Raw genomic sequence first — 13,306 nt, forward strand, 5'->3', positions numbered from 1 at the left:
CCGTCAACTATCAAAACTGCGTTAGTAAGCTCCAAGGCAATTGAATGGAGGACAGCTGCAGAATACGAGGCAGAAAAGTTTGACTCACTTCAAGTGTGGGAGCCAGTGGATCCGTTTCCTGGTGCAAAATCCCTTGGATGCCGCTGGGTGTTCACAATCAAGCCCCAGAATCAGAAGCAGACCCAAAGTCTTTCGCCCAAGATACGTGGCAAAAGGATTCAACCAGAAAATGGGTGTGGATTGCAATGAAACACATGCTCCAACAGCCTCTCTGAACATGCTCCGCGTACTGATCTCTCTGGCGAACAAGTTCAAATTTCCGATGGCAACGTTTGATGTAAGCTCCGTGTACCTCTACAGTCCAATCAAGGAGGAGGTCTATGTGCAACCACTGATAGAAATCAGGCCAGAGCTCAAAGGAAAAACTATGAGGCTCAAGAAAGCTATGTACGGGACGAAGCAGGCAGCGCGCTGCTGGTGGAAATTCTTCAAAGGCAAAATGGAAGGACTTGTATTCTCAGCATTGGAATTGGAACAATCACTGTACATGTACAAATGCGGTACGGATTTTGTGATCATTTTGTTACACGTGGACAATGGACTGGCGGTGGCAACAAATCGGGCTCTTTTGGACGTCTTGCAAATGGGGATGGAGAAGGGCATGAACATCAAGTGGACAAATGGGTTGAACATTGTGGACAAGGACGGTGAAGTGGTGATGGATCAAGCAGGACTATTGGAGCAGATCATCAGGGATTAAAAACGGCCGGCACACCCTTGCTGGAGCACCCTCCCGGATGATACGCTTGAAATCAACATTTTTGAACCGGTTTCCCCAACAGAATATAGGTCTATTGTGGGATCCCTGATGTATCTGGCGGGTGGAACACGACCAGATTTGTCATACAGGGTGAAATTGCTGGCCACATACAGCAATAACCCTTCTGAACAACATTGGACAGCCCTGGACTACCTTGTTGGCTACCTCAAAAGATCAGCTGATACAAAACTGGTTTTTAGCAGTCAAGGAAACTCCCTAGATCTATGGTCAGACGCTAATTGGGGCGGCAAGCACGAGCCGTCAACCTCTGGTTTCTTCATAAAATACCTTGGTAATCCAGTTGCGTGGGGTGCAAAACGCCAGACAGTTGTAAAAGAATTTGAACAACTGAAAGATTTATTGCTTATTAGAAATGAAACTACAAATGTTCAAGAGCTAAACATTAATAGCGCAGAACTAATTTTACCTGAAAGCAGATTAAGTTCTGCCTGAGCTGTGGGGCTGAGTGAGGTTGTTCTTGGATGGACAAGGGAGACAGGCTTTGGGAGGATGGTTTGCACGGTGGTCGGAGGGCGTGAGATGAGCCTGCATGACCAACACCAGTCCTCACTGATTCAGCTGCCGTTTCCTCTTTCTGTTTTCTATCTATCTGTTTCTACTCACGGGTATGTCCCGGCTATCTTAGTAGCTTGAGTTTGTCTTGGCGAAATGAGTTTGCTGGATCTAAAGCTGCTTAGCGGACATGGTTCGTCTAAGTCAGCTTGCTGTCTGTTTGGTGGAAGTAACCACTGGGCTTACACGTAGCTGTCGCTTCCGTGATCCTGTCGAGCAGGTCTGGGTTGGGCTTGGATCCGAGACGTTCCGCGAGTGATCTTTTAACGAAAGAAGGTTCAGTCAGTCTCAGAATGAGATCTGCTTTTGCCTGAGCTCGGGTACGTACAAGGTTTGGAGTCTTGTTTGTTCTGTTTGCTGGGCTTTGACCGTTAAGGTTCTTGCTGGTGCTGCTTGCGTAATCGACGGAGCAATATACTTTTAGCTGTCTGTGCCTGGGTTAGGTCTTGGTCTGGGTTGCGAAAGGGCTTACCTTTCTTTGCAACTGGGTCTGGGTCCTGGCTTAGCCGGGCTAGCTTTTTTGCTGGTTGCTGCGGGTCCTCCGCTGTATTCCTACAAGTTGTAGCTCTCTTGACATGTGTGGCCGAATACATAGCTCTGTCTGGAGGTGCCCAGCAACTGGCTGGTATTGCTATCCTCCTGCAAGACATCAACCACATCATTCCCCTGAACATCTATTTCAACAACCAAGCGGCTATCCTTATTGCTGGCGACAAAGCGTCAAAGAAGAAGACACACTACCTCAATCGCGCATCCTATTTCATCAATGACTTTGTGCGAGAAAACAAGATCCAAATCGCGTGGACAAACACACACAACCTGAAGTTTGCATTCTTGGGGGGGGGGGGGGGGGGGTGTTAGTGTTAGGGGTAGCCAAGAGTGCAAACTATGTTAGTACATGAGTTGAACTTGTATGTGCGCGTAAATTTGTTCATCGTCATCCTAGACCTAGTTACTGCGGCGCTCTACTTGTACATAGTCTACTCCCGGCAGAGCCGAGTACCACCTCCTTTTCTCTCTCTTTACTGAGTTTGGAGTCAATACCCGTGCCGCGCCTGTGCTGACGCAACGTATTCCTTATTGTCAGGTGAGTAGCAATCAAACCAAGTTTGGAGTCAATACCCGTGCCACGCCTGTGCTGACGTGACATGTTCCTTATTGTCAGGTTCATATCCTTATACGCCTCCTGCCCAATCAAGGCCCCCTGGGAACACCTGAAACCCCCGCTGTGCACAGGTGGCATGATTGGGTGGCTTCTGGGGCCAAATCTTGGCACATGGCCAATCCCCAGGTGAGCCTACACAACCACTGACTGTGCCAATCACATCCATCAACTTTGAGCTCCTCCGGTGTGATGAACAAAAGTGGTCACTGCGTAGAAATGTCAGGACCTTGCCAATCCAAGATGATTCCCAGATAAAGTCGAGTGATCTGGAGAAACTACGCTCCACAGTTCCGCTGCGTTGTAGGGCTCTGAGTGGGATAAATAAAGTAAAGTACGTAAAATAATCTAGCTCCGCAAAGTAAACAGTAAAATAAAGCTCCGCCGCATAAAGGAGATAAATCCACCACAAAACTCCGCAAAAACTGCAAGAAAACAGCCGTAAAAACTACGCAAAGCACAACCGTAACAAATAAAAAGCAAGTCCGTAACGTAAAACTCTGCTCCGCAATGTACGCAAAGTAAAAGAAGCACAACAATCCGCAAAGTAAAGTAAAAACCATAAAAAGAGAGTCTGTGGGGAGTATGATGATCCCAAATCCTCCCTCCACCACTGTGGTTTTATAGAGAAAAGGAAGAGAACTAAAAGATATCCTCCGCCCGCCTCCCAAGCACGCCATCCGCTAACTCCATTCACACACGCACACTTGTCATCCGCCAAGCGCTATACACACACGCATGTCATACGCCAAGCTCCGCTCTCACGCCAACTCCTGTTGTCTCCGCTGCTTGCCTTTGACCACCGTCAAACTCCTCTCTCTAGCTTCCACGCCCCTGTCTAGCCTATGATGTCAGGATCCCACACGCCGCCCTTCTGGCTGCCACGGCTTCCCCCAATCACCACCTCCGCTATCCAGTCCGCGCTGGCCTGCTTAGTCTGAGTCCAGTTCCGCTGTCGAGCTCTGTGCGCCGTTGCCTTTGGTTGTGCGCTCCGCTCCGCTCCGTTCCGCACCGTTTCCGCACCGCCTGTGCGCCGCACTGATTGCTCTGTGGACAATTTGACACATGTTCCAGAATTAATCACCACACCGTGAGATTAGGTTTCATTGTGTGAGATTTGAGTGAGCAAGTGCTGAGCCAATTAAGAGCTGTGTGAGCACTCTGTTGTGGTGTTCAGACTGGTACATGCGGTGGAACATTGGATTTGGTGCAGGACTAGCCAACCCGCACTCAAGATGTTTTAGGATTTGGATCTCAAGCTTTGCTTCCGCTTCCGCCGGAATATTCAAGGTTTGTACTCCAGCTACGCCAACTTAGGTTCAGTTTCATTACACTCTTTTTGGCTATGCTCCTTTTGGTTCTCTCTTTTTGTTTATGTTTCCCTGGCTCTCTCTATTACTCTGTTAATTGTTTCTCATACTTCCTTCCTGCGGACTATCTCCGCTTTGGGAGCTCTGTTCTCTGGTTGTTGTTTGATTTTGGACTGTTGCGCACTTGTTGTTTTGGTTGCTCTGGCAGGTTTCCAATGGTTGTTCTTGTTTTAGTGGCAGACATGCTTTGGACACAAGGGTCAGGTGCATGCTGCTTATCCTAGACTATAGTTCAAGCTCCACCTGAGCTTGGACAAGTTGGGATGAAATTTCAATCCTAATCCAAGTCCTCTGGTACCCGCCTGGCGGTACCGGGTGTCCATCTTTTGCAAAAAATCCATGGGTAACAGCAGTGCAACTGGTACCCAGTGTGGTGTTCAAACCAGTACACACAGTGAAATTTGATTTATGGAGCAGAGCTAGCTGACCAATCTTCAAGACGCTTTCTGTTCAAGATCTCACAACCACACCCCAAGGCAGCAGACCAGGATAGTTAAGGTTCCGCCTCTTCCTCCACTATTTTAAGGTTTAGTATCCGCTGGTGCAGGCTTCTCATCCCCTTACATTCTTTCCACTACTTCTTTCCCCAACATTTCTTTCTCTTTGTCCTGCCCCTCCTTTCCCTCTTTGGCTGTCTCCGCATCAGGGTGTCCTTTCTCATTGTTAGTCCGGTTGCAGAGTGTCACAAGGTTGTTGTGTTGGTTTTTCTGGTTTTTTTCCAATGCTTGTTGTAGTCATAGTAGCGGACATGCGTTGGACACAAGGGTCAGGCACACACCACTCATCTTAGACTATAAGTTCAAGCTCTGCCTGAGCTTGGACAAGTCTCCCATGCAATTTCCATTCTGATCCAAGGAGGATACCATCAATTTCTGATCATTATTGATCCTGATCCTGATTCTTTCCTGAGTTCCGTGAGTTTTTGAGCCCATTCCCTGATTCTTTTCTGCATCATTGACCTCCAACTCCACAATCTTCATAGTTTTGAGCCTTGTGCATCCCTTCTCCGCCTCTCCAACATTGTTTGTTGGACCTATTCCTCTGAATCTCATTCCTACACCTCTGCCAAGGATATCCATTCCCTCCGTCTCTAAAAAAATCCACCCCCCAACCCCACTATCATAGTTTTTGAGCCTGTTCTTCTCAATATTTTACAATATGCAACCCAAAATTTGCCCCCTGTCACTACCAAATTTATAAAATCCCAAGGGATTGTGTGACATAGATTTCACTCATCTATGACATAGGTTCTTGAAAAATTGACTGTGAAAAATTAAAATTCCAACTGCCAAATGAAGCCAACATCCTGAGTACCAAAATTTGACATCTACCCCAGGTCCACAAGAACCAAAATTGGTCCAAATTGTTTTGCTAATGTGAGTCCAATTTGGTAGATTTTCAGAGGTAGTGTTAACAGTACCACAGGCCTGGTACACTTTGGGCCACCCAGTGAAAAGTCATGAATTTTTCTTTATGTTTGTTGTTGTTTGTAAAAGTGCGTCAAAACAGGGCCACAATTTTTTTGAAGGAAAAAAAGACAACACAAGATAATAATGATTATCAATAAGGGCCAGAAACAGCAAAACCCCTCCAATTACACAACAATCTCTATGATCACAATTTGGGCGTCAATTTTTTACTTTTTCCAACTAGACATTGTAAGGTAAGAACATATATATATATTTATTTAATTTTGCTCTTATAAAATATCTATCTCCGTTCACTTGTTATTTTGTTTTTTGTGGGTGAAAGGAATTACGACAAGCTAAAAGTTGATGACGATGATGATGATGGACCAGAGAAAGCCAGATTAGAAGAGGAGCGAAAAAAGATGGCAAGAGAGAGAAGAACACAATCGAGGCAACAAAAGGAAGAGAGAAAAAACAAATTATAAAAACAGTCTATTTGATGTAAACAGCTTTCTCTATACCAGTAGTTTTCCTCGACTTATCCAAATGATCGATCCCTAATAAATCTCCTTTCATCCATTTATGATCAAAGATCACATCAGTATCAAGGATGTAAGATGGTTTGGTGTACGTGTTGAACTGGGCGATCGAGAACTTCATTTTGCTGATTTCTTTTTCAGATAGACCTAACCGAAGTCTCAGTCGCTCCTTGGTCTCCGTAAAGACTTCCCCCTGTTTTAGAGATTTGGTTTTAAGCCTTAAGCCTTGCTATGGAGTGGCATTGATAATTTAGGGTTTTATCTGAAAACTTACTGGTTTAATTAGAAATTTGAATGGAATCCCGTGATTCCTTGTCAGTTCCTTTTGGAAATGATAAACATCAATGATTTTACCCTCCTTTTCGTCACAATGCGTCTGTTCATCTTGATGAACTTCCTCAGCGTAGATATCCTCAACGTCGGTCACGTCTCTCAAGATTTCACCTCCTGCGAACTGTTTTTGAATCCGACCGTCATTAATAGTGAACAGCTTAATCTTTCGGGTAGAGTTTTCTGAGAACGTGACTAGTGTTGAAAGTTTATCGGCTACATCGTGCATCGAAGAAGTCTTTGTCATCAAGAACGAGTGCTGTCCCTGCAGTAGAAGGTTCAAAACAAGCGTTCAGTAGTCCTGACAGATCAAGAGTTCAAGTAGCATGATTTGAACCTACTTCTTCTCGATTGTGGGCACCGGTCCATGTTACTTTTACGTTCCGCTTCGTCTCAATCTCAACGATACTCATGTCCAATAGTTCGTAAAATAAAACGTTGCTGGGTGCATTGTTATACGACGACTGGATCATATCGGCCACAGTGCCCTGGGCGGCTGCACGACGGATGACATTCTTGGGGTTGCCTTGATGACTGTTGGTGAATCGGAGCTTCATTGGCTCATGCTGCAATCGTTCTCCAACTCGACTGGCCATCTGATCATATGTAAACTTCTTGCTCAGAAGCAGATCAAACTCCATCGTCGTAGCCATGTCATCGTAGCGAGGTTTGAATTGAACCAGAACCCGATTAGTGAAGAAGTCGTAGAACGCCACCGGATCAAGATAGAGTCGTTGCTTCTCCAGTTCGACAAGTCTTGATTTCAAACAACCCATAGAGATCGATCGTTAGTGATAGTTTAATAACCCATACTGAGTTATTGGGACTAACTCTTTGTCGGACAGTTCGATCTGAAAACAGATAATGTCCCCATCCTGTATTTCACTCTGTAGGAAAGTTGCTTTGGGCTTCATCGGATCAATCATTCCAGGTTTGATTTCCTGTCAAATGGACGGGGAAGGAGGAAAACAATAGTGGGCAATCAGACATGATACTTTGATACTGCACACCGCAATTAAAACTCGATGAGAGAAGATACGAACCTCGTAAAGCTTTAGGGGCGTATTTTCTGGAAAGTTCATGCGAGCGTTTATGAGAGGGATGACGTCTCCTACTTTTTGATTACGATGAACATAAAAGTGGCCAATGCCAGCTAATGACTGATCTGAAACATCGAAATACTTGACAAAAATCATCAGCTGCCCTTCCTTGGATTCAACAGGCTGTGCTTCGTGCGCGGGATCGAGAACTTCAAGATAAAGCTTCAGGTCTTGAGCTTTTGAGGCCATCTTGTCACGAACGACCTCCATCGCTAGATCAAACAGTTCAAAGATAAATAAAGTTTATCTGACTCGGTTTTAATTCTGGTCGGTGTAATAAAACTTACTTAGGGTGGGATCGTGTTCTGGTACAACAGTGTCTGGCCTGACTGTCTTGTTTTGGCGGTTGACCAATACCCACAGACGGATTTGGTTAGGTTGGTAACCAAGATCCTGAGCAAGCTTGGATTTGAAATCCAGGAAAGGCTGCTGTTTGGCTACCCTAAACGTCGGAAGGTCGGAGGGAGGCATCGTCCTATCATCAAACAGCGCCAGATCAAAGCCTTGATGTAATCGGAAAGTATCGTCTGTAATGATCTACGAAATTGGGGTGACTCGTCAGTCATTTTCAGTCAGACGCGGTAAAATAGATCTTCGAAGATACCTTGGTGGTAAGGTAAAGGTGCATCTCTTCCTTCTCCCGTTTTTTCTTATCATGCTCTCTCTGTTCCCTTTCCAGACGAGATTCTGAAATTGGTCGAAGTGCCACGCATAAGCAAAATATCCACCGGCAAAGACACCTCAAGATGATCTGAAAACTTACTGAGGTGAGTAGGAGTGTCGGCCTGGGTAATGGGAGCGAGGATGTCTGCCGCCGCGGATTCTCTGACATACACCAACATGTAGGCATTGGTGAAGCGCTTCATGCCACCTTTACCTCCCAGTCCCTTACCTCCTCCATTGACGACAGCACCATTAATAATAAGCTCGCCTCCGAAGTTATCCTCTGAAACTTCTCGGTCTGTGACAGGGGTCACCCGGTCGTCATCAAATTTATACCATTTTGACTCAGGGTGTGGTTTGATTAAGACAAAATAATGTCCCCCATGGACATCTCCTGAATGGACTAAAACGCCGTGCAGCCGGTAGTTCCAGTTGGCTGTTTTGTCGGCCGATTCATCCAAGTAAGGCGCGAGATCAAGTTCAAATGGGAATTCGTGTCGGTCATTGATCTGGGTGCCAAAAAATACAAATCCAAGGGCAAGTTAGCTAACAAGATCCGCGGGAAGTTTAATTTACACCCCACAAACCTTGACCTGCATATCTCTCTGGAAATCATACTCGAACCGTTTGAGATGAAGATGCAGCACAGGGGGGAACTCCATGAAGATGGTTCCTTTTCTTGCATCTTGCAGACCGTGGTCGTCGCCAGCGTGGTATTTGTTATCACCATCCATCGTCTCAGGCGTGACGTAAGCTTCAAAAGATTCTTGTAGCGTTTTGAACGGCCGTCCCTGAAGGTCTTTGATATCCAGTTGAACGTCTGCAGAAATGGATAAACCGAATAGATGTAAAAATGTTTTTAGGATTGTTCGTCAATCACTTGCGGATAAATCAGCTCATTAGAAAGAGTGAATAAATGATATAAGAGCGACAAACCAAGGAACGTTTCTTCTCGGCTACTCTCATAGTCGACGTTAATACACTTCAGGTATGTTTTATACTTTCCAGCAAAAAGATATTGGATTGCACCGTCCGCAGGGGTGCCTTTCATTTTGCTCTCTAATTTATCCTGGAGCACTCGTGAAAATTCCTGGACGTCATGCTGCAGAAAAGCATCCAAGGACTTCCATCCGAAAGATTTTGTCAATTCGGTTGTCCCAACAGACTGATCCGAGGTTTGCAGTTGATAAAAGACGCGTTGGAGAGCCAAGGGTACCGAATCGGGGCCATCGTGCTCAGTTGGAATCTGGTAAACAGCCTGAAATCGCAAGCGATGAGAAAACGTGATTAGTGAAGGCTTATAAATAAGTAATGATTTAGAGAGGATCTGGCGCACTTTGCGGAAGTAATTTGTAAGGAAAAGAGACTGCAATAGAGAGTTCATGTAGCACGTGGCTCCCTGATTTTTCAATCCAACATAACCTGTTTCTTTTTTCGAGTCATAGCTGCGCAGTTGAATGATTTGAAAAGATTGGGAGGTGAAGGTCGAGGTCAGTAAAACAGAGTGAGTAGAAAATGGTAAAAATGCTAGACAAACTTGACAAAGTTGTGCCACAGTACACCTGTTTCGTCCTTCAGAACGCGCACATACGCCGTAATGATTGTCTCATCATTTTCTATGATAGGCTTGACGCGTGAATCGGCTGGACTGAAAAGCTTCCGCAGTTCAACAAATCGAGTGAATCCCCAATCCTGTTCATCGTTTGTAAATCGATGTTGTGCCTCTGATAGAAAGCAGTTACAGCAAATCAGAAAGACCCCTCGAACTCAATCGATAACAGGATAAGCACAATTGAACTCCAACGTAAACTCACGAGACTGAATATAACAAGTTCCGTCGTGCGGGTTAGAAATCGCCAGCGCAAACTGGGCACAAACATGCCAGCCTTCGGGTTGCTTTTTAGGATCTCCGTAATTCAAGTAAATCGAAACCATGTCGTTTGCCTGTCCATTCGAGTTTCCCTGGGGAAAAAGAAGAATGTTCCTGTGAAAACAGTGGTATAATGTATATGCAGTCAGGGCGAATCAAGACATCGAAAAACCACTAATGTGGATAAAAATGTGACATTGCTTTTGAGGACAGTACTCGAGGTTAGAATCCTGTGATGATTCAGTGGACCGAGGTGGGTGGCCCTAGGGGGCTGAAGATGTGGATGTGCTGGACGCGATGCCTACCATTCATGACCACCGGCAGTAAACGTGTCACTCGTCACACGCTTCGGTAGTTTACGATAGTTCGGTATTCTCCAGCTGTGTTTTTTGAAATCGTCTACTGGAATTCCAAGATCAGACAGGTGCTTGGCTGCAAAGGCTTCGGCTGTGATCAATCATCAAGCGCATCAATCAGTCTATAAAAGCATAAAATCGACTGAGGAGAGAAAATGGCGAACGATCATCAACCGAGACAGTCTCAAGTTCCAGAGGGGGTGAAGCCAATGAGTCAGGAATGATATTTGAGGGACCTTCGAGGGGATCCTAATCATCCAGGAATGTTGATGTGCGTACGTGAAGAAAGTGTCATAGATCAGTAGCTGCTCAATGTGAAGTGACCCAAAGGGGTTACATGAATGAGGCGCTGTCAAGGAATGAAAGGCGAGTAAAAAAGACGGACCATTGTAATTTTTTAAAACTATTTCTTCGCGGGGGCGATCAAGGAAGGAATGAAGGAAGGGTTGACTGAATCAAACCAGTCGGGATCCGGTGCGCTGATCGAGTTGGTGAAACAGGAAAGGATGAGGTCGAGAGGTGGTCGAGCTTGCTAGACCAGTCTTCCGAAATTCGAACCGAACTATGTACGCAAGTTGAACTTGATCGCCAATCAAAGTCAGCGTTCTGTTGAGAGCGAAAATGTCCGGAGCACGCCAAAAGAAGCCGGGTGGAGGATAGTTCGATCGGTGAGTGACTGGTTGTAGGATGAGGGGAGAGGTTTGAAGGTTTCGAAGCGATTGCGTTTGACGGGTCGATCGGTCGGTCGGTCGTTGGTATTAACGATTGAACGAAAAACGCACCCGAAGTTGAAAAACCCGCACCGCGATTGACAAGGTGGTGAGGTAAGAGAGGTTTGGAATGGACGGGATGTATACGTTCGGGATGTGGTGGGTGTGGTTGAGGTAGGTTTGATAGGACCGGTAGTTTGAGCAGGTCAATTGATGAAGAGAGACATTAACAATGTCAAAGGAGTGAGTACCAAGGGCAGTGTCAAGTTAGATACCGGTGATGGATAGCCCAAGGACTCACACGACTCAAAGCAGACCAATGACGATGTCAAACTGATTGGTAGAGGAGGTTTGCGGTAATGTCGATTGGTGTTTTATTACGTAGCCTTTTTTCTTGTTTCAGACTGGGTGGGAAAGGGTGACGCAGGTGAGCTGGTGGTTTGTTTTGATCTGTAGTCCTTTGACTTTGTTGCCTGTGTTTCTTTTGTTGGACCGAAGCGGAGGCAAAGGAAGACAGTAAGGATGTTCTCTGGTTCAACTCGTCTGTTTTGGTCAAAACCCAACCAAAGCCGATCCGAGTGTCGATCGCTCGATCGATATCCCTCCGTAGAAGATGAGCAGCTGAAGGAAGTGAGTGTTTTTTTATTTATTCTGCTGGGTTGGTTGGTTGGCTGGTTCGAGGGGGAAGGAAAGAGAAAGATGGAAGATGGAGAGGTGGTCAGGGAGCCAAGTTGCAGGAGGGCGAAGGAAGGAAGCGAAGGGACGGTCAACAGCAGATTGGAGTACGGCCTGCCAGCTTAGAGCGTTCACACCGGACCTCGCCAGACCACCCACTTCTGCCCACGTCCACCAGCTGTCTAGTGTAATGGATTTGTAAGCCGATCATCAGCTCGCATGACTCCCTCGACGTGTCCCAAGCATTCAACCACTACAACATAGTGCTCCTGGCACAGCCATCTGCTGCAAAACCAAGTCCAGAAATCACATCAGCGCGCCCAGGTACTTCAGGATTCATGCCGGGGTTTGGTGTGGATTTCTAACGACCATCAATGATGTAACTACTATTTTAGAAATGATAAAACCAGAGCCACGGGCTGGATGGTTGAGGAAGATGATCTCGAGTGGTTTGTATAAGACTAAATTCTGCTGCGTTTTATGTTTGCCTGATGTGCGGAGTGAGTGTTTCTCTGTGTGGATTTCAATGTGTAGAATAAAAGGTATTTATAAGCCGGTGGAGCATAGAAATTATAATTTGTCTATTAAAAGAAGAAATAAGGAATGATTACAAGACTTTCCTTGAGATGAAATGAGAAAAACGCAATTGTTTCCTGATCTGTCAACACAAACTTCGAAAGGATTCTAACAAAGGTGTTGGAACTTTCAACCAGTTGAAAATACGCGGCGCGCTTGTAAGCGTAGGGGGAAGTTGTAAGTTTTTGTGTGAATTTCAGGATTAGAAAGAATAACGGATGCGGAGTGAAAATAGTTTGAATTGGCGCGTGTTAAACTAGGCACATTAAGGTTTCGGTGTAAGGAAGAAGAGGGAAGAAATAATGGAGGGAAAATTTTGTTTTGTTCATGCAGAGACAGAAGAAATGAAGGAAAATCTTGGGGACCGAAAATCAATACTGGAAGCGTAAAACTAAAAAAAATAAAAAAAACTAAGAACGGTGAATGGATAGGAAGACTTGAGCTAGCCATTCCACAGTGAAGAAGAAGAAGATTGATCAAAGTATCTCGTCGCCAGCTGTGAATCTGAATCGACGGAGCCGCAAAATAAAATAAACAGATTCAGGTTAGCGGTTAGAAAGATGTGAGATGCAGGATTTAATTGCAAGCTCACAAGAATTCAGTTTGGACGCGGAGTCGAGGCCCTGATTTCACTCAGGCGAAGACGGCGAGCGAGTAGTTTTAGCTTTTCATTGTCGGCCATTAACTCGATTCCATCGCGGGTGAATCGATAGGAGTGCTTGCCACTGGCAGTCATAATGGGGATTCTTGAAGCGAAGGCAATGGGAAGGGGGATGTAGCATTTGGGCTTGGTTCCAGCGGCGCCAAAGCCAGGAGGGTGGGTGGGCGTTCTTCCAGAGTTAGCCAAAGGAGATGAAACTGGGGGAAGATGAGCAGCAGCCATGCTTGGAATCCCCTGGGGGTAGTGCGAAAAGGACAGGGGTGAAGTTGGAGTCGGACTAGTGTCTTGAGGGAGGAGAGGCGAGAGATCGTGGGCGCCCTTTTATATTCCTCTGAAGGCTTGCTGCTGGTTGCTGAGGCCACAGAGCCAGCAGACAACATGGCAGCACACTGGCTCAGCGGCGAGCGAAGACGTCAAAATACTATCAGAGGTTTGGCGCTGAGCAGGATTGAAACGCCCTTGTGTGCTGTCGCGGCCTTTTGCTTGCTCAGA

At 45.9% G+C, this 13,306-nt stretch overlaps 2 protein-coding genes across 2 annotated transcripts; both read right to left on the minus strand.

The window, feature by feature from the left end:
• Positions 1-5,826: 5,826 nt before the first annotated feature.
• PtA15_7A19 (uncharacterized protein) lies at positions 5,827-10,580 on the minus strand (the record flags this gene model as incomplete). The annotated part of the gene is made up of 16 exons (XM_053170781.1): positions 5,827-6,066; positions 6,148-6,468; positions 6,545-6,959; positions 7,035-7,144; positions 7,247-7,515; positions 7,591-7,840; positions 7,908-7,990; positions 8,067-8,475; positions 8,554-8,786; positions 8,903-9,224; positions 9,303-9,411; positions 9,504-9,690; positions 9,781-9,950; positions 10,142-10,283; positions 10,357-10,441; positions 10,578-10,580. The coding sequence occupies 16 exons, from the start codon at positions 10,578-10,580 to the stop codon at positions 5,827-5,829; spliced, it is 3,348 nt and encodes a 1,115-aa protein (XP_053021848.1).
• A 2,171-nt stretch (positions 10,581-12,751) lies between these two features.
• Positions 12,752-13,036, minus strand: PtA15_7A20 (uncharacterized protein; the record flags this gene model as incomplete). Its single annotated transcript, XM_053170793.1, has 1 exon — positions 12,752-13,036. One exon carries the CDS (start codon positions 13,034-13,036, stop codon positions 12,752-12,754), a length of 285 nt encoding a protein of 94 aa, XP_053021849.1.
• Between the last annotated feature and the right edge of the window lie 270 nt (positions 13,037-13,306).

This window comes from Puccinia triticina, chromosome 7A, assembly GCF_026914185.1.
Source record: "Puccinia triticina chromosome 7A, complete sequence".
NCBI classification, from domain to species: domain Eukaryota; kingdom Fungi; phylum Basidiomycota; class Pucciniomycetes; order Pucciniales; family Pucciniaceae; genus Puccinia; species Puccinia triticina.